Source organism: Meriones unguiculatus, chromosome 8 (genome assembly GCF_030254825.1).
Source record: "Meriones unguiculatus strain TT.TT164.6M chromosome 8, Bangor_MerUng_6.1, whole genome shotgun sequence".
Lineage (NCBI taxonomy): Eukaryota > Metazoa > Chordata > Mammalia > Rodentia > Muridae > Meriones > Meriones unguiculatus.
The window spans coordinates 70,397,063-70,417,596 of NC_083356.1; the positions used below are offsets into that span (position 1 = coordinate 70,397,063).

At 54.8% G+C, this 20,534-nt stretch overlaps 1 protein-coding gene across 2 annotated transcripts in view; it reads left to right on the forward strand.

Annotated features, from left to right (window-relative positions):
* Rxra (retinoid X receptor alpha) overlaps window positions 1-20,534 on the forward strand; it is an 87,568-nt gene that overhangs the window by 58,250 nt on the left and 8,784 nt on the right. Inside the window, exons 2-6 of one of the 2 annotated variants that reach the window (XM_021638115.2) lie at window positions 3,751-4,016; window positions 7,415-7,565; window positions 8,130-8,309; window positions 14,977-15,146; window positions 18,528-18,657. In XM_021638115.2, the coding sequence (XP_021493790.1) occupies window positions 3,751-4,016; window positions 7,415-7,565; window positions 8,130-8,309; window positions 14,977-15,146; window positions 18,528-18,657 (897 nt within the window). Of the gene's footprint in view, window positions 1-3,750; window positions 4,017-6,817; window positions 6,839-7,414; window positions 7,566-8,129; window positions 8,310-14,976; window positions 15,147-18,527; window positions 18,658-20,534 lie in introns of those variants that run through there. The other variant, XM_060389756.1, reaches the window with a different exon arrangement.

Below are 20,534 nucleotides of genomic sequence, written 5' to 3' on the forward strand. Positions count from 1 at the left end.
CTGTAATTCCCAGGTCTGAAGCTGGCACATTTCAGTCCTCAGCCCCATTCTACAAGCCCCGATGCCAGAGGGGTGTGGAGGTTTTCCTTAATTGGTGGAGACGGCTGGTGTTAACAGCCCTGCAAGTCCAAAGTGTGGCTGTCTGAATTGTGCCTTATGGGAGCCATGGCTTATCAGGGTGGTGGCAGCTAAATGCCAGACAAGGCAGAGAAAGCACACATCACACATGCACAAATCCGCACATGCATGGTATGCGTGCACATTGGCTTCCATGCATACAAGGATGAGCCAGGAGGCTTTTCCTTGCAAGGATATAAAGGCATTTCTTGCTCATTCCCTTCCTGGTAAGAAAGTTTCTCCCTCCAAAAGGATCTAGAGAACACACCCCAGCCCATTGTCACCCAGGCCCCGGGAAGGTGTCTGCAGTGGACATTCTTTGTAAACAGGAAAGCCTGGGGTGGAGGCCTGGGGCAGTGGGGACCTGCCAAGGTAGGTATCGCTCTGGTGGCAGTCCCCTTCACACTGGAGCTCTAGGGACTTACAGTCTGCTTGGAACAACTGTAGGACACTTGGCTGTGTACCACCAGGCTGCAGGCAGGGTGGAGGGCTGGGGGAGGGGTGCCTAAGGGAACCATCACACTGGGACAGCCACATTCCCAAACTGGAGGCTTGGCTCTTGCTCCTGCTGTCTCCCTTTCTTCCTGAAGTCTATCCCTGCACCACTTGGCCTGCTCCCTCCTCCATTGGTTTGGCTCCCCTCCTTAGCAGTTTCCAACTTGAGCCAGGTATGGGTGGTACCTTGAAAGGCCAGAGGAGCTTTGGGGTACAGCTGGTAGCTGGCAGACTTACAGTTTACCTCTCTCTCTCCTTCCTTCTTTCTCTCCTGCTGAAGCTTTCTCCTGCTGCTACCATAGCAAAGCCCACAGCCAGAGGAGCAGCTCAGGCTTATGGCGTTTTACACAGACCCAGTTGTAGCCTGAGCACCCCACACAAGGTATTCCTGTGGCTGCAAGGATTCCTCCTTGGATCCTTGGAAACAGTGTCATGAGGTGAACATGGCCAGGTTTCCCTGGTGTTTGAGGACAACTGGCTAATGGGAGCCACCCTTAGTGTGACAAGCTTCCTTAGACCTCTTGTCATTCCTGTTGTCCAAGTCTTCCCATGAATGTGGAGTTGCAAAGAGCCTGAGGAATCAGGGATTTCCCTTCTGGTCATCCCTCATCTTGTTTTCAAAGACCAGGAAGAGTGGGCCTTCTCTGGGCCCAACCCAGCTCCTTCCTTCATACCCACAACATTACCCCGTCTCCTTCTGGGATGCCTACAGAAGGCAGATGTGCTCAAAGTCAGCAAAAATGTATCTCTCAAAAGGGCTAAAGGGGGATACAATGAGGGCTTAGCCTGGTGGTATGTAGGGTCTCAGTAGCACACACTGAAAATGTTGAAACAGGCACGGGAAGGGGAGAGCTGGCCTAGGTCTCCTCATCCAGGGGAAGGGGTGGGGAAGGCTAGGCTATGATGAGTCAGCCCAGTGGCCTGCAGGTATCCCCGCGGTGTGGAAATGGTTGTGGCTGCTTGGCCTAGGGGCAGCTGCAAATTGTAGTAAGTTAGCCTTTGGGTACTTCTTAGGCACCAACCTTCTCAGATCATTCTTCTGTCATAGGTGGAAGGAGGTGGTGGCTTTTCTGACAGGCTCATAAGAATTCAGTTGACGTCAAAGGAACAAAGACATTCCAGGCTCTTGTAAGCAATTCGATTTTGTATTTGTTCCTTTTAGACACATTCTCCTGCCTGGCTGCCCCACCTGCCTTCCCTGTGGATCTTCCCCATCCTTATAGAGTTTAATGGTCTATATAGCTGGTCTGTAGTTCCTGTCTTGGCCAGCAGGCTTCTGGGATTAAGTTTTTTTCTTATGTATTGGATGTTTTACCTGCAAGTGTCTAAGTGTTCTATAGTCATATATGGAGGCAGAAGGAGGCATCAGATCTCCTGGAACCAGCATTATAGACAGTTGTGAGCCACCATGTGGGTGCTGGGAAACAAACCCTGGTCCTCTGGAGGAGCAGACAGTGCCCTTAACCACTGAGCCATCTCTTTCCAGCCCTTGTTTTGAGAAAGGGTCTCTCACTTTGCAGATCAGGATGGTCTTGAACTCACAGGTCCTCCTGCTTCTGCCACCATACTTCTGGGTTTAAGTGTGTGCACCATCCTACTCAGCTCATTCTGGATTTCTTAAATTGGCTTTTGTTGTTTTGTTTGTTTTGTTTAACAAGCTGGTTTGTTCCCAGTTTTGTAAATGGCAAGGGTTTCTGGCAGGTAAATGAGGCTCATTTGCTGATGAAATTAGTCCCTTCTGTCAGTTAGGGCAGGCATGGTAGCCAAGTTGGTTGGCTTAGTCATAGTGGACCTGGTCAGGGTGGGACCTCCTTACTGCTTCTTCCTCTTGAGAGGAAGCAGGGAGGAAGTCATAGGATTTTTGGAATGGAAATAGTTTAGGCTTTTCTCTGAGCTGGTCCTGGTGGTAGGACCTCTGTAGCATTCCTGGCTTGGGGCTGGCATTGGTACAGCTGCTGGGATCACCTTGTACTGTGCTGGGCACCAGTTTTAGAATGGGCACATGGGCTTTGGCCAGAGTCAAGTCTGGTTCTGAGAGTAATATCCACAGTGCCTGTGTTGTCTTAGGACTGCTGTGAAGTCCTCCAGCATCTCCTTTGGGCGTCTTCCTGCTCAGCTTGCCTGCCAGGACACAGCGAGGATGAGTTGGGCCCAGGGTGGGGAGGTCTTCCCAGGGTATCAAGTAGTGCATCCAGCCTGTGTCCCCTGCCTGGGATGGGTTAGCCGCTCACTTCATGTGCCTGATGCTCTTCTCCACTTAGCAGAAGCGAGGTGCCAGAAAAGGCCAAGACAGTGAGAGATGAGAGGGAAAGAAGAAAGGAGGAAGGGAAGGGGAAGAAGGAGGGAGGGGGAAGAAGGAAAGGAGGCGGGGTGAAGAGAAAAAGGAGGGGAGAGGTGAAGGGGAATGGAGCAGAGGGAGTAAGGGGTGACTTTCTCAGAGCACCAGCCTCAGAGGGGCCTGTAGCTCCCAGCATGGCATGAATCTCTGCGCTGTGCAGGCTCCTTGTGGTCTTCTCCATGGCCTGTGGGCAGTAGATTGGACACCTGGGAACCTCCCCAGCCTCTGCAGTTGGGGAGGCCTGATTAAGACTTTTCACATGTTTGAAACCCTGCATAAAAGGTTGGCATGTGGGAGGTCCCAGGCCCAACCCTGCTCTGTGGGTTGCCGGTCTCAGGCGTGGCATGCTCCCAGCCCCTCCACAAAGCCACCTGGAAGCTCCCCTCCCACATGGAAGTGCCAGTGCCTTCTTTCCTGCTGGTCCCTTCATTCTTCCAGGCCCCACAAGAATCACATGGGCCCCTGTGCATGGAGTGAGAAGAGCTTGAGAGCCAGAGTCTGGGCTGCTCTGCTGTGGTACCCAAAAGTCCAGGTCATGTGGTCCAGAGGGCAAGGTCTAGGACTTTTGAGCCTTCAGCTTGCAGTGCTCACCCTGGCTATGCTGTTAGAAATTCCCCAAGAGTGTAAGATGGATAGCAGTGGCACATGCTGGTGCCCTCCAGAGATGCTATAGCCCTTGGAGTGTAGCAGAGGAGTCCTGGCACTCTGGGTTTGCCTATGGCTTGAAAGAGTGGGAGTGGGCAGTGGCCAGGTCCGAGAGGCTGTGCTGACCCTCCCTCCTGTTAATTCTTATCTTGCAGACTTCTCCACCCAGGTGAACTCTTCATCCCTCAACTCTCCAACAGGTCGAGGCTCCATGGCTGCCCCGTCGCTACACCCATCCCTGGGTCCAGGAATCGGCTCTCCACTGGGATCCCCTGGGCAGCTGCACTCGCCTATCAGCACCCTGAGCTCTCCCATCAATGGCATGGGCCCGCCCTTCTCTGTCATCAGCTCCCCCATGGGCCCACACTCCATGTCGGTACCCACCACCCCCACACTGGGCTTCGGGACCGGTAGTCCCCAGGTGAGTGCTGGGCTAAACCTTGGGGGAAGTGGGGCAGAAACTGGGAGCTTCACCTGTAGGCTGTGAACCCATGGGTCAGAGCTGTCATTTCTACAGCTACAGAGTAAAAGCTAGCCTCAGAGAGCCATACTGGTAGTGAAATGGCTGGGCCTCGCTCTGGCTGACCCAGACTGGCCTCTATAGCTCTGTCAGCTGAAATTTCTTGCAGCTGGTTTCCAACTCAGTGTGAAGCCTGTGACTGTGACTATGGAACTCTGACGTATCTGCTTCCTCAGGCTTGAACCCATCTTCCAGGGATTCCTTAGGCCTCATAGGTCCCTCTTGCCAGGCCACTGGGCTCAGTCCCTAGGCCTTCCGGGAAAGCACGTCCTGGCCCAGGGATGCATGTCCCTGGGTTGTTCAGAGGCCCCTGGTAGCAGCCCATGCCTGGGCTCTGGCTCTCTGTGGCCCTGTGGATATTGGCCATCTGCAAGGCTTGACTTCCTTCTTTGTGGGCCAGTCAGGGCCCTTGTGCTGCTGTGGGCACTCTGGAGTCTTTGCTCAGCCTCCTCGTCCTCTCAAGGCCCTGAATACCTGTAGGATACCTCCTGGAGCTGTGCTCTGCTCCTATCTTCCTGAAGGTCTTGGTGAGTTTCTACTTGGGTTTTTGTCCTTGTGTGTGTGAAGCTCTGCATCAGGAGAGCCACTCTAGGGGTGCCTTCTGTCTTTCCTGAAACAGGTCAGGGATTCTCTCTCTGCTCTGAGTTTCTCCGTTCGGGTTCTGTCCATCCTTCCACCCCTAATAGCTTTGCTGTGCCACTTGGCACACCTGGAACCGCAGGGCTAACAGTATCTATTTGCCCCTTAGATTCCCAAGGCCTTGTGCCCTGCACCACGCCATCTCCTGTGGCCCTTCCTGGTGCGGGGGTGTGTAGAGACCACTCACTGCCTCACCAGGAAGCCTGTTAAGCCTTTCTTCCAGACAATCTGGCTGCTTTGTCTACACTGATCCCATCTAAACCTCTTTGCCCTAGTGTGTGTGTGTGTAAGCATGCACGCTAGCATAAGCACCTGTGTGCATAGAAGAGCTGGGGTTCCTGCTCACGAACAGTCTGTTCCTTTGTCCCCACTCCTCACTTTGCTTTCCAGAAGCAGAGGTGCTGCTGCCATGAAGCAGGCCTGATCACCTGGTCGCCTCCTTTAGCTTTGCCCTGTTGTTTTTCTCATAGCTGTTCTTACTATGAATGCCGTGGTATTCAGAGAGGATAGATGAAGACCTGATCTCTGCAGTTCCCTGGCTTTAGTGTTGATACCTCTTGGCTCTCAGCTCTATGAGGTTCCTTGCTGGGTCTGGATATAGCTATATCTGGCCATAGTCACCTGGTGCTTTAGCTTCATTTGTGTCTCATTTGATCTTGGGGCTCTACTAGGACAGGGCCCAAGGGGATGTTCCCTATAACTTCACAAACCTGCCTATCTGGCCATGCTGGCTTCCCTGGGTAATTTACAATTGGGCACTTTCTGAGTGCCCAAATGTGGAGCTAGTGAGGGAGGCATTGAGGCCTCTGACCCCAGACAGATGGGGAATGAAGCTATGGGGAGCATGCAGAGCCTGAGATGGAGGCCCAAGATCTGCTCTGGATATCCCATTCAAGTAGGGCTAGTTGAGGGCTGGCCTGGCCTGGGAGGACAGGATGAGGTAGGGGGTGGGAAGAGGGGATGCCTGAGAGGTAGGCGGTGGCCCAGGTGGGGCACTAATGAGGCGGAACTGAAATAAATGCCAAGGATATGAAAGGGGAAATGGGATGGCTCCCACCCAGGGAGGCTTCAGGCTCCAGCAGAGGGCTGTCCAGCCCTGAGTCTCATGAGAGATGGCTAGGGAGCACAGAATCTCAGGAGGTTGGGGCCTATGGCCCATGGAGGATGTTGATGAAGGGGAAGACAGAGACTGCCCTGGTCCATCAGCTCAGATCTGGGAAGTTCAAAAAAAGTATCCTCCAAGCCTTGGGAATCCAAGATTTCCCACTAGTAGAGCCCCGAGGAACCTTATGGGTGTCTCTGGGTGCTCCAGCCCTGCCTTTGCTCTGTCCTGACATCAGGGTTTCACTGCTACCCCCTCCCCCGCCCCGAGCTGTTTATGCTGTCCAGCGCTAAGACCTCCAGGAACCTTTAAGGTTAGGCTTGCCATAGAGTGAGTAGAGTGGAGGTCTGTGCAGTCTTGCCAGCAAAAGCCATCAGTGTCTCCCTGCTGCCCCCGGATTCCCACATAGGCCTTCTGACCAGTTTGCAAGCATATGGACTGCTTTCTTCTGCAGTGAGCTGTCCTGCCTGCTACCAAGACCTTCCATACCCTGGCAACCCCCCACACCTGACACACCCTCAGGGCTCTACATGGGCCTCCAGGCTTCCCAGCAGCCCACCTAAACCAGCCAGAATGAGGCATCCTTGCAATTCTTTACTGCCTAGCTCACAACCCTGGCTGCAGAACCATTCTGAATTCTAGGTCCCCTAACAAAAGGCTTCTGGTGCCTCTGTGCTTTTCCTGTCCCGTGAGAGAGGTGGGGGAAGGAGCAGGAGGCCCTGAGGAAGGAGGTGAGGTTCCCCTTGCAGGGGGCAGCAGAGGCTATGGAAGGGCAGTGCAGCTGTGCAGCTGGTTTTCTGCCTTTGTCAGGGATTTTCAGAAGTGGGGGAACTACCCAGCTGGGCTCCGGCGCCCTGGCAGATAGGCAGGCAGAGGGAAGCGCTTCTAGGCCCTGTGCTTACTGCAGAGCTGGGCTGGAGGCTGCTGCGGAACCAAAACTGCTGTGTCATTGCGACGCTGCAGCTGTTGCCTGGGTGACAGGGTGAGTTTCCCACGCTTGCCCCTGGCGGCCAGCGGGCGGGGAGAGGCAAGGGTTGTGCCAAGATGGCCATATTGGCCCTACTGCTTGATGTCTGGGCAGTCTACTTGCTCTGCCCTCTTGTCCTGTTCCAGATACCACTGTCATGTAGGGGGGTGGGGAGATGTGTGACTCCGGAGGAGCGTGGCCCCTGCCTCCCTGAGCCTGGGCCTCCGTGGGGAGTTCAGAGTACCTGTGTTCTCATGTGTTTAGGGCACATGGCAAGTGTTAGTGACAGTGGTAGCTCCTAGGTGGGTGGTGGAATGTGAGTGGGCCTCCTGTGTGTACTGAGGGGCATGAGATTCCTGGCTTTGTGAGGTCTTTGGTACTTTGCAGTGGCCTCAGACTGTTGGGATGGGTACTCTGAGGGCTGGACATAGAGCTGGAGCCATCTCTAAAGACTGTGGTCCTGCTAGCCTTAGCTATGTGGCTCCAGTAAGGCTCTGGAGAGTGGAGTTTTTCCTTGCAGGAAGCCCAGCACTCATTGGTGCCCATTACCAGTCTGCCCTGGCTAACCCACCCCTACTCATCCCCTTGCAGCTCAACTCACCCATGAACCCCGTGAGTAGCAGTGAGGATATCAAACCCCCGCTGGGCCTCAATGGCGTCCTCAAAGTTCCTGCCCATCCCTCAGGAAATATGGCGTCCTTCACCAAGCACATCTGTGCTATCTGTGGGGACCGCTCCTCAGGTAGGACTGCCTGGTGGGTCTCCCTTGTTTTTTCCACTGGGTTGGATGCAGGGATGCGGGAAGCTGGGGTTACCTCCTGGGCCCTGTAGAATAAACCAGGGGCCTCGCTTTATCCTCAGGTAAGGCAGTCACGAGGATGGGAAGGGTGGCCTAGAGGCATGCCAGGAGAAGGTGCAGGATGGATGCTGAGGTGCAGTGACAACTGTCCTCCTCTCTGGGCCAAGCCTGTCGAAGGGACCCTGTATTGTGCTGCTGAGCCCCAGGAGCCTGAGAACCCTGAACAGTACACATGCTTTTCCAGGGCACAATAATAGCTCGGGCACAGAGAGTAAAACAGCACCACTGTTGGTGATGCTGGTCCTCAGCGGTGGTGACCCACAGCCCCAGCATATAGAGAGAGGTGGACCTGTTCACTGATGAGCAAGGGAGGGCCAGGCAGGGTTCAGCCTGAACCCAGACGGGTTCGGAAACCGGAAGGCAGAGCCCTGGCCTGTAGCATGACACAGACACGGGTGAGGGTCTTATCAATACAGTTCACCCATCCCTCTATCTCCACCCTTGCAGGCAAACACTATGGGGTATACAGTTGTGAGGGCTGCAAGGGCTTTTTCAAGAGGACAGTACGCAAAGACCTGACCTACACCTGCCGTGACAACAAGGACTGCCTGATCGACAAGAGGCAGCGGAACCGGTGTCAGTACTGCCGATACCAGAAGTGCCTGGCCATGGGCATGAAGCGGGAAGGTAGGCTTCGAACACCCTCCTGCCCAGCATACTCTTCTCATCAGACCCAGGAGGCCTCCATTGTCGCCTTCCTCCGCATTCGTAGTATGGAGGGATTTGAGCACAGAGTTCAGGCCTGACTTTTGCACTATGCCAGAATGTGGTATGGCCTGGTAGGTTCCTTTGTACACATCCAGTGACAGGGTGCTCCCTCCCTTCAGTGCTCCACGGAGCCCCTGGCCTCTGCTAATTAAGACTGCTGTCTGTACAGCTTGCCTGTTGAAGGACTGCATCATACCAGCCCTTTCCCCAACCAGATTTTTACAGAGGGGCTTCCTGTGTGGCTAGCTCGTGGGATTTTAGGATAGATAAGACAGGCTAGGTCTGTCCCACAGGCAGCTTGACCCCAAAGACAAGAGCTGAGGAATCTGTCCCCTATTGAGGTATGGCAGGGTGGAGCCAGCACAAGGCTGGGAGAGATTGTTCTTAGAGACCTAGCATCAGGCCCAGAGCACAGCAAAGGAGGCCAGGGTAGAAATGGGAGTGAGGAAGGTGGGCAGGAGAGGGGGTGGTGCCCACATGGTCTCTGGCTTCCCAGTGAGGAGATGGTAAGGGGGGGCCCATGATGTGAAGCACACGCACATTTGAGGGAGGGACCTCTAGAGACCACCAAAATATCCCCAGAGCCTGTTGATGTGAGATTTCTCTTGGGCCCCCTTCTTCTTGAGGCTACTTCTGGTTTCATCCCTGGCAGGCTCACTATTGACCCACAGGTCCTCTGAGCCTGGTTTATCAGCAACGTGTGTGTGTGGGGGGGGTAGGGAGGCAATGTTACAGTCCAGGCGACTCCCCAGGGGTCCTAGATGTACATTTTGTGGCTAGACCCTTAGGATCCCCAGCTACGTTGTTTCCTCCTGGCCTTGCGTGTGGAACAGCAGCTCTCTAGTTAGGTGTGTGTGTTTGTCTGTATGGGTGCCTGGTTGAGGTTCTTCCATCAGTCTGGGCCCAGGCCTCACAGGGCTGGGCACTCTCAGAGGCAGGGACTACTGCTTTGTCTCCAGCACTGTCCCCCTAGCTCTCTCTGTCTGGGTTGTACAATGACTATTGTGTATCCTTCCACATTCCCACCAGCTAGCTCTTCAATTGCCGCTGTCCAGGACCAGCCTGAGTAGGGCCAGTTTTGGGGTTTGCTTTTCTCTTCACGTTGACCTCTTTTGGTACATTCTGGTCCTGTTCATGAGAAGTCCTGTGCTCCTATGGGATTCTTTCATGTTGTGAGGTCAGCTGGGGTGTAGGGATTCCAGCAGCCTGGTCCTCATTCCCAGTGCTGGTGGTGGGGCAGCAGACACAGAACTGTGTGCTGTGGGGCTGGAATGTGCATGTGTGTACCCAGTTGGCACATCCTGCTGGGAGTGCGCTGCCAAGGTAGCCTGTCTTTGGGCTACCATATGCCCCCAGGGAGCACTTATTGGGAATAAGTGCTCAACGGGGCACATCCTCTAGAAAACAGGTGCTTGAGTGGGTACACCTGGGTGGGCTCTCGCCAGGAGGTGGAATGGGGGCTGTGTGAACCTCTCAGGAGCAGAGCTCAGCCCTGAGCCCACGTCTTCTCTGTGCTATTGTTCCTGGTGATGGGTACTGTTAATGGGCTCTAGGCATGAGCTCCTGTACCCTGAAAGTGACCATCAGATAAACAGGTAGGTCCTGGCTTTGGTCAGGAAGAGCATGGTAGCTCGTACCTGAGCCAGACTTGGGTGGTGAGCATAACTCTGTGCAGGGCTATGTCCCAGCTAACACCTGGAAACTGAACACCTGGCACTGTGTGCCAGCTGAAGAGTAGTGTCTGAAAGCCATGGCTACCAACAGGCATGTGGTGGTCACTACAGTTCTGACCCCAGAGAGGGACCCTCTAGCTCATGTGACCCTTTCTTCCCGTGCCCCATGGGTGCTACCTGGACTTTGAGAGGTATGGGCATTGTAGATGATGTCCTCCCTCTAGTCCCAATGGAATGGTACAGTCTTGAGGTGGAGGTGCTGCAGTCATCAGTCTAGGTCTTACCATACACTTCCTGTGGGTGGAGCACTGAGCACCCCATGTCCAGTCCTTTCACATAAAATGCTCACCCTCCCCATGCATGTGCCTAATGCTACCCACCCTGTACAGAAGAGGAAGTGTGGTGCAGAGAAGAGAACTCCAGACTGTCCATTTGCCTGCTCTGTTCCTTGGGCCACGCTGTGATAGCGTTTTGGCCTCTGAGAAAGGCTTTACCCATTCCTGTGGAGAGATGCACCCCACCCCCGCCCCATGCCTTTGTCCCAGCTGGATTTCTGAGCCAGAAGTGTTCAGTATGAGCCCTGTGAAGCCCTCTCTTACCCCAGACACAGCAGCCATGCAGCTTGGCTCCCTGGGCTGTACAGGGTATGTGTGTGGCAGCCGTAAGATGGTTGTGGGGCCCTCAGGCCTGGTAGGCACTGCCACCCGAGGGCTGGGCCTTGGCTGGGGGAGGGGACTTTCGCTTGCCCACCTGAGACCTGCCACATTTTTCAGTGCCTGTGGCCCCTAGTCCACAGCTTCACTCTTGAGCAGCCTGGGAGCTTGCCCTTCAGTATCTCTGGGAGGATTCCCAAGGGCCGGTCCCCACTTCTGCCTGCACTTAGGTATTGGACATGGCTCCCACCCCACCCTGGGGTCTGGACCAGTCCCCAGAATGAATTCATATTTGATTCCTGCTGCTTCCCTGGGCGAACCACTAGAAGGAGAGTTCTGTGGGTAGTGGGTGGGGCTTTTGGCTACATGAGTTGGATATTCTGACAGCCTTTAGAGAAGCTGTGAGGCCAGGCTCCAACCTAGGGCCTTTGGCTCAGAGAATTCAGGACGTGTACCATTGGCTCCTGCTCTAGTTTAGGCCCTGAAGTAACCAGCCCTGGCGGGTAGCAGTCAGGAGTCTTGGAGCCTGGATCTCATGATCTGTCTTCCAGGCTTGATCTCACATAGCCCTGGGAACTGAGGGTAGTGTGGAGGTGCTGTGAGGAAGGAGCTGACCACAAGAAGGCTATGTCTTTCTGTGGAGAAGCCCTGCCCTGGAAGAGGCACGCTGGCTTCAGGCTGATGAAGGATGCTGCAGGCTGATAGCATCTGTGTTGGGCAATAGCAGGGGCCTGCATGTGCAAGCAGCCACAGGGACTTGTTTGGCAGCATTCTCCAGCTGGGGGTGGGCAGTGCCCTTCGCAGGCTGAGCCTGGGCCTGTTGGCTAGGGCAGGTGGTGGGAGGGCTGGGGGCCTGCAGGTGCGACGCTCTGCAGGCTGAGGAGGCTGCACACCGCACACCCCGGCCTCAGCTCCCTTCCCCTGAGGCCTCTTTGCATTTCCTTCCTGACTCTCTCAGCTTCCTGCACCCTGTCCTCTGGCTCTGGAGCACGAGGGTGCGGAAACGGCAGTTTCTTCTGTGAGTGTGCACACGCATGTGCGCAGACAAGGATGAGCCCACCATTTCCGCTGTAGGGAAATGGCCCTGGCTTAGTTGCTTCTCTAGGTTTATGACTTTGCCTCTCTGGGCCTAGTGTCCCCATCTGAACTGTGGGGCTTCAGCAAAGGCCCCTGTTGGTGGAACAGAGAACATAGCTCAAGCCCATCTGGTCGTGGGCTTGGAGCATTGCGTCCACGGTGTATTTTTGTGCTGAATCTGTGTTTGTGCATGTTTGCATGTCCATGTCTTCACTCTTCTTGTAAATTGTCCCAGACTTTTCCTTGAGTCGGGGGAGGGGGGGAAGGGCATCCCTTTGAGCTGCAAGGACCTTGATGTACTGTGTGGCCTCAGAGAAGAAGCTACCACTCTGGACTGTCACTGCCTGGGTATGAGGAAGGCCAGTTGGTAGAATCTGGGCCTGCCTATCTCAGTGCTCAGATCTGGGATTATGAGGAGCAGAGTTTGTCTGCCAGTTTCTAGCAGACAGAGCCCCAAACAGGGGAGGAATTAAGCTCTGGGATACCCTTGTACCCCAACACCCTATCCGCTTAAGGCCCCTCAGGTCTGCTTGGGCCCGGTGGCTGAGCAATCCGCAGACACTCTGGTTTGACTGTGTCCTAAATGGGGATCCAGGTGTTCTGGAGGAGGGTCATCTGCTCAGCCTGCAGCTGCATCTCTGAGGACTAACCGCAAGCTGCAGGCACCACCGGCAGGCAGAGGGAACCTCAGTCTCTGAGGCAGCCACCTCCCCCGCAAGGCCTGCGCGGGCTTGGAAGGATAACGAGGCTCTGTATTTACAGACGCCTCCCGCCCGAGGCTTCCCGGCGCCAGTGGAGCATAAGTCAAACATGAGTGCGTCTAAAAGGTGATTGAGCTGGCAAAACATAAATCCCCCGCTCCCTCTGCCCCCTCCGCTGTCTATAAATAAAACGATAATATTTATAACGATGCTGCCCTGAGCTGCTGGGGCCCTTGGAGGCTTCAAAGTGCTTCACAAAACATTTGCTAATTAATTCTCAGCTGCCCCCGCATGGGAGGCAGGTGTGAGGAGCCCCTCACCCACCCGGGGCCAAGCTCTCAGGGATAACTGGCTGCTGTGAGAGCCTGCTCTCTGGGTTGCCTTCCTCTGGGCTTCCCACATCCCAGGGCTGTCTCTGAGAGCAAGGAAGTCCCTTATGGGGAGTGAAACTGGGCCAGCAGGGTGGGGCTGGCCTGCTCAGGTGCTTCCTTCAGGGTCCTCTGGAAGGCAGGCTCTGCATTGACATTTTACAGGAAGTGGGGGTACAGAGATGCTAAAGGGGTTGCCCAAAGCACCTCAGCTGCCCAAGGTAGATCATTCCAGAGCCCATAGTTTGCTGTGGCACTTGCTCTCTCAGTCTGTTTTTCCCACCTGGGAAGGTGAGCTTGTTGAGTTGACATTGTCCTAGCCTGGGGCTGAAGAGTTCTGTCATCTGGCTTTGGGATATGGACTGCCTGGCTCTGGCTGCGATTGGTCTGTTCAGATGCCTGCCATTGGGGCTGTTTGGTATTGGTGGGGTGATTTCTCCAGGCCCTGTGCCAGGGTCCTCTGTGACTTGTGGAGTGACCCTAACCCAGATGCGCTGGCAGCCACGTGGAAGGCCCGTAGAAGCCCAGCTGGGGAGGGATGGAGCCTGGCAGCCTTCCTGCAGCCCCTGTAGGCTGGGTGCCATCTGCCCATAGCATTCAACCCTACACCAGCTCTGACCTGCTGTCAGATTTTCCAAAAGAGCCAAGCTTGCAAAACACCAGCCTCTGCCCAGCTCCTCAGCCCAGCTGGTATGCTCTGCAGGCGTCAGAGCAGCCTCCCATCCTTGGCTCGTTCACAGGTAGAAAGTCTGCTACAGCCAGGCCGTCGAGTCTTGGGGAGCATAGCCCCAACACGGGAGAGCTGTGTTCACTCTGAACCTCACCTGAACACCTGAATGGGGTTGGTGGGCCCAGCAGGGAGCAGTAGCCAAGGGATTAAAAAAAAAACAAAAACAAAAACAAAAAACCACTGCTGAGAGCCTGCTCCTGCTGCGGATGCTGCTGGCTGTGCTCTGCCATCCGGGAACCCAGGGAACCCGGGAACCCAGAAACTAGGGTTGAATGAGCTCTGACCAAGGTCCTGAGATGGCAGCCCCAGAAAGGTCTCATGGGCCACACCTTGGGCCCTCAGAAAGGCCCTGTGCTAGTGCCCTGTTCTGGAGATACAGCCCAGGCCTCTTCCTCCAAGCCTACTGCAGGAGCACTGAATGGAGGAAGGGTTAGGACTCCATTGGTGCCTGCACAGTGGTGGGAGCAGCGTGGAGGTTCACAGGCGCTCTCAGAGGTGGGCAGGAGGAAAGGCATGTTCTGTTGCTCCTGCTGGAGGCCCTTCACTGGACCTGCTCTCCAGAGCTGTTGCAGGCCGGGCAGCTGTTGGAGTCTGTCCACCCATGCCACTGTAGTTTTTTCCTTCCACGCCGCCGCCAACCATCCCCGTGAGCCGGGCTGCCCACCGCTGTCTGGAAGCTGTTGTCTGGTGTGTGGTCAGTGTGAAGCCTGGTGGACAGTCCCAAGGCCTGCGGCGTCATGGGGAAAGGGGCAGAGCTGTGTGGGCTGTGTGAGGCTGGGGTGCTTCTCCCGTCGGCAGAGCCGAGCGTGGGGAGCTTGGGAACAGTGGACGTGTGCCCTCACGCGCGCACAGCACGTCTCTGTCTGATTGTCCCTTGCTCTGGCCTATCACTTCAGCAGTCCCCTGTTTATCACTGTCATCACTCCCTGTTCCCAGTCAGGACTGTGCCCTGCATTCCTGTGGGCATTTTTACACATTGTTTCTTCTGCTGAGTTAGTTTCCTCATTTTGCTTCCTCCTTCAGGGCCATTCATATTCTTCCAGGAAGCCTTCTTGGGTTTCCCCACATCCTCAGAGCACCAAAGCCTTGAAAAGCCACATCAGTATTTCTGTGACCCTTCCGCTCCAGGAAGGGTCACCTGCCTTGACCTCAGATAGGCTCTGGGGTAAATACTAGCGGAGTTTGCTTGGGGTGTACAGCCACCCAGTGGTCGGGTGTAGGCTGGTATGAGGCTGGTCTCTGAGTGTGCCTCCCTCAGCTGGCCTTGGAGGGGACTCCGGGGTCATGGGTGCACTGGCTAGGAGCTAGCCTGGCCCTGAACATGTGCGGGAAGTTCTAGAAACTGTGGGCCTGGCTAGCCCAGGTGACTGTCTCCTGTTTATAGCTGTGCAGGAAGAGCGGCAGCGAGGCAAGGACCGGAATGAGAACGAGGTGGAGTCCACCAGCAGTGCCAATGAGGACATGCCTGTAGAGAAGATTCTGGAAGCCGAGCTTGCTGTTGAGCCCAAGACTGAGACATATGTGGAGGCAAACATGGGGCTGAACCCCAGCTCAGTGAGTCTCGAGATGTTGACCTGCCTCAGTTTTCCCCTGGTTACTCATTTCCCCTCCTGCTTGAACCAATGTACCAGAGCCTTCTGGCCGCTGTGGCCTCTTGTTCCGACAATGGGACCTCTGTGCAGTTGGGTGGCCCTGTGAATGCCTTACTCTGCCTGGGATATGCTGACCCTCCTGCTGGTCTTGCTTTGTCTGCCCCTTCCAAATACTCAGCAGGGTCAAGGCCAGGCCTAGCTGTCACCGTGGGGTCTTGGCTCATGTGCATGGTGAGGCTTAATCTCAGAGTAAGGGAATCCTTCAAAGAAGCTGTGAGGAGCTGAGCCTGGGTAGAACGCCATGCAGCAGCTACTAGGCTCCAGGCTGGTGCTCTCGCCAGTGTGTGGCTACAGGGTGACTTTCTAGAGCCGCCCTGTCCCATCCACAGCTAGGAGAAGGTGGAGGAGCTGACAGGGAAGGTGCTTGTGAGTGGTCCCCTTTGAGATGGCCACCTGTCGGAATGGCCTAGACAGCTGGCCACAGTTCCTACCGCTAGCTCTCTTTCTGGCTGCCTGCGGGGTCTTGGTTTTGGATCTTTCTGTTTCTGGACTCTCATATGAACTCTTCCCCCTGGCCCTCCCTGCTCTGCCCACACCATCGCTTCAGGTGCCATTGGCCAAGGTGGGCTTGTTTGGGTGGGAGACTCCATTTGCCCAAGGCCCCAAAGAGGAGGTGGCTGCAGGCATGTCCCAGATTGGGACATTTTCTTGTGAAAAATCCAAGAACAGGACCTTGCACAAACCCACAGACCTTATGCTGTCTCAAGCTCATGGCCCAGAAATGTCTGCCTCATGTATGTTTTTTCATGATGTCCAGACGCCATCTAGACCTCTGTGTGGGCCTCAGGACTGGACCCAGTCCAGGTAGACTTCAAAGAAGGCCAAATCAGTTTCTCTCTTTGAGTCAGGCTTATACTAGTCTTCTCTTGCTTCTTAGGGCCCTAGTGACAGCCTGTGGCTGTGATGGACACAGAGTACAGGTTCTTTTCCTTCTGTTCCAGGGGCTCAGGTGTCTCTTTCCCTCTGTAGTCTGTGAGTGGAGATGCCCTCCTGCCTATTTGTGAGGACCCATGGCACAGTCACTATCCTATCCCCACCCCCATTACCCAGCTCTCCTGTGTCTAAGGGCCAGAGCTGCCTTACTGGAGACAAGGCATAGGGTCTTATAGGTAGTCTTTGGGAGACCCAATCCTGGCTGTGTTATGATACCTCCCAAAAAACCTTGCTCACTCAAACCTGCCCAGTGCTCCACGTGGGGTCCTGTCCCCCAAGCTCTCTCAACAGTCCTAGAAGGGAGGGGAGAGCAGCATCAGGACTCTGCCCTTGTGGATTTGAGAGGTGGTTGCCTGGGCTGCAAAGTGTGACTAGGGTTTTCTTGCCTTTGCTGTCCTTCCGTGAGGATTTAGGTCTTCAGAGCTACACAGTGAAAGGTCAGTGTCCTTCCAGCCTCCTGTGACCAGCCTTGATCCAATCCACACATGGACCTGCTGGGTTTTCCCTCAGAAGCAAGCTAAGGAGGCTGGACAGGTAGCACCTAGCCTCCCGGATGCGCTGCTGGCTCCTCTGGCCCTGCCTGGGTGGTCTTGTGATCACACATCCCTGGCAGCTCATTAAATGTCTACTTCGGAGCAACTCAGAGGAGTGAAGCTACACAGTGTAGGATGAAACAGGATAGAGCAAGAGCCTGGCCAGCCCCTCCCTTCCAGACAGCCCTCCAATTAGTGCCTGCTAGGATGGGTCCTCACACTGTGTGGCCTCTGCCTCCTTCCTTCTCCGGTTCTCTGCTCCAGCCTCGTGTCCAGTCCTGACAGATGGTGTGTGTGCCACAGTCAGCCCAGGAATAACTTTGTGAGCAATTTTTCCCAACCATAGTGGCATCCTGGCAGTCTAGGATTCAAGAAGGTGGCCAGAGGGAAAGCTGTTTCCTGGGGCAAGGCATAGGTCACAGAGCCCAAGTGTGGGCCTCATATCTACTGGTCTGAGTATTCTTACAGCTGACTTAGGGCCCTACAATCACTGCCTTTTACTTGGGGCTGCTCCCTGGCAGATGGCAGGCAAGGACAGCACCCATGGACTAGCCCCCTGTGGCTGAGAGGCAGAGCTGGGTTGCAGACAGCCTGAGTGCTAAGCAGCCTCTAGTATCTATCGTGCTGGGGCTCTAGTGGCTCCTGAGGTTTGCTGAGGGTCATGTGACTGGGAGAGGTCACCCATCCCTTTTGATTCTGTCCTGGGGATGTTCTGCTGACATCACCTGCCCTTGTAGCTCTAGGCTGCCCCTGCAGCCAGTCTGCCAGGCCAGTGGTGTGAAGCTGATTTGTCACTGCCTTTCACTGAGCCCTTCACAGGCCCTTCACATGGGGCTGGGTGTTTAGACTGGATGTCACCACTGAGCAGATGGCTTCTGTCAGCTGAAGCCCTTCAAAGCCAGCAATTCTCGCTTTACCCGAAGCTCAGTCTCTTCTGCTTTCAAAGCCAGGAGTCCTGTATCCTATTCTTAGGTACTGTTAACCATCACACTCTGAGATCAGAGTGCCATGACCCTGACCCACCTGCCAGGCACTAGAATGGGCTTCCCTGCCTACTGTAAGGTGAACCTGAGCCCCCTCACCTATAAGAAGGACTGGGTGCTCTTCTTCTGAGCAGAACTTTCTGGAAGGCTTCTAATCCATGTCACCTCTACCTGCACCTTGGACTCTGGACCAAGCATGGACCAGCCTCAAGCTTGTATGTTTGATAGGACTTCTCTCCTCGGTGAGCTACTGTTACCTTTTAGAGAAGGGGTCTGGCCCTACCTCAGCTCCCTCACCTGTCTATTACACAACCCTCTTTCCAGACCTGTTCCTCTTCAGCACATGTCTCTCAGGGGTGGGGAAGACCTGATGGGCTGCTCCAACAAATTGCCAGTGGTTTCTACGGTACAGATTCTGTTTTCTTCAGCTTTTGTGCTATGTGACACTGTACTGTTGGTGGGCCCACTCAGGTCATTGGCAGCTCTGATTCTTCCTGCCTTTCCTGCATTTGGAGGTGTCCCGAGACCCCTGGCTTGGGACTCCTGCCAGCTTTAGGTCAGCCATGTCCCCTAATCTGCTTTTCTTGATATAGCCCTTCTGACTCTGAGGCTTCTGCTTCCTCTGGTGGCTCCTGGCATTAGACCATCTCCAATAAGCTGGGGCCATCCCCATCCCTGGCACTATTATAGATCTCAGAGTCCTTTCACTGTGCCAGGTCTCAGATGCCAGGGGATGGGATGTACTCTGTCCCCTAGGTGTTCTGTGTGGGGTGAGGTGGTTCTGTTGGGATACAAGAACTGTGAGGCTTGATCAGTGTCCTTCCTTCACTCTAGCCAAATGACCCCGTCACCAACATCTGTCAGGCAGCAGACAAGCAGCTCTTCACTCTTGTGGAGTGGGCCAAGAGGATCCCGCACTTCTCTGAGCTGCCCCTGGATGACCAGGTCATCCTGCTTCGGGCGGGTGAGTAGCCAGGCCAAGTGCAGCTGGGGTGGGAGCTGCGAGTGGTGGGGTGGGCATCATCCCTACTGTCTAGGGCTGCTTTCCCTTCCAGCTAAGAAAGTGTCTGTTAAGGGTCTCATCACACCAGCTCTGTGTAACCTCTGTAGCCTTGTCATCTTAGAAGTTCCTGGACCATAAGAGCATAAGTCCCCTCATACTCAGTGAAGGGAACTACGGGGTAGGAGTGTAGCCTTGAAACTGGGGATGGGGCTAGCGCTGCAGGCTGCTCTAGTCCTTGTTTGTTAACTGGGCAGTGCTAATTGGTGCTCAGATTCCACCAGGTCACCAGTAGGGGTGCTAAGATTGGGAGCCTTAGCTCAGGCTCCTACCTGTGGGGCAAATATGTTGGGTGTGACATCTAAGGCTCTTGCTCACTGCAGAGCTGTGGTGACCATTGACAGTCTCTCGCACCTGCGAAGGGCCCTGGGGACCACACGGTTTTGAGGGGCTGAGCACCCTTACTGCTTCAGTTTTCTGTTTGCACAATGGCTCTCCTCAGCCTCAGCCCACCTCCCTAGATAAAATGAGCAGAGGTGGATCCCTGTATATCATGGAATGTTTTGGAAGATACTTGGTTGGGGTGAGGCTCACACAAGCCACAACCTTCCTGCTTTCCCTTTGAAAAGACCTCTTGGTGGGCTTGGATTGCTGAGATGAGCAAGATGGATCCTGCCGTGTATGCTGCCCCTGGCTAGGTGGGCTTGTGCCTTGTTGGAATGAGGCATGCGGCCCACTGTGTGAACCCAGGCTTCTCTGAGGCTCTGGGAAGCACTCTGTCCAGCAGGGACACAGCTGTCCAGGTCTTTACTGCAATGGCTGTGGAAAGAGCAAAGCCACCTGACCTTCTAGCCTTGGACCAACTGTTCAGTGCAGGTGTTCCAATAAGCCCTTGCCACAGGCATGACAACCCATGCAGAAGGGACAGCTCTAGTTGGTGACCTGGTCAGTGTGGGGCTCAGATATGAGGTGAGGCAGGCTTGGCTCCACATACCCATGTGGGGTCCCTGAGGTCACGTTTCTGGGAATGATCTTTAGGATCCAAGTTAGTTGAACCTGTGGTAGGAGGCCCTGCCTCTCAAGTGCTGACTGCTTCCATTTTCCCCCTGTAAAATGTGTTAGTAGGCTTGCAGTCATGGTATAGAAACCGCGGGGCCTGGCATCTCAGGACACAGCCAGTTTCCGGAATGGTTACAAGGCTCATGTGCCGCCCTGTCAAGGGACCCCTGGCTGTCTGTGTAGAGTCCTCTCTTATCTTCCTCTCCCAGGCCCTTATTTGTTTGTTTGTTTGTTTTTGAGACAGGGTTTCTCTGTGTAGCCTTGGCTGTTCTGGACTCATTTTATAAGCTAGGCTGGCCTTGAACCCACAGAGATCTACCTGCCTCTGTCTCCCTGAGTGCTGGGATTACAGGTGTGTACCACTCTGCCCAGCTTCTAGGCCCGTTTTTAATGCTTGCACAACAGTTCTGGTTGGTGTGGTCCTGGGGCCCAGGATGCATGGCATTGGACCTGTGGCTCCAAGGTGGCTTTTCTTCTCAACACTCAACTCATGTTGCATTCCACATGGCCCAGACTGTGGCAGTCCTCTCATAGCCATCCCAGGGAGAGTCATCGGAAGCACTCCTGGCTGCTCAGAGGCAGATGCCCTCTCTGTGTACAGAAAGCTTTTATGTTCTGCGTTTGTTACAGGGACTTCTCAGGGCCGGCACATTGCCCGTGTACTTGGTAGAAGGAAGAGGTACTTCTGGGGTTCCACTTTGGGATCCCTGACTTGAGTGTGGAAAGAGATGAGTCTGGAACATGCTCCTTCTGGAGGTCTGGCTGAGGGTGAGGGGAAGGGA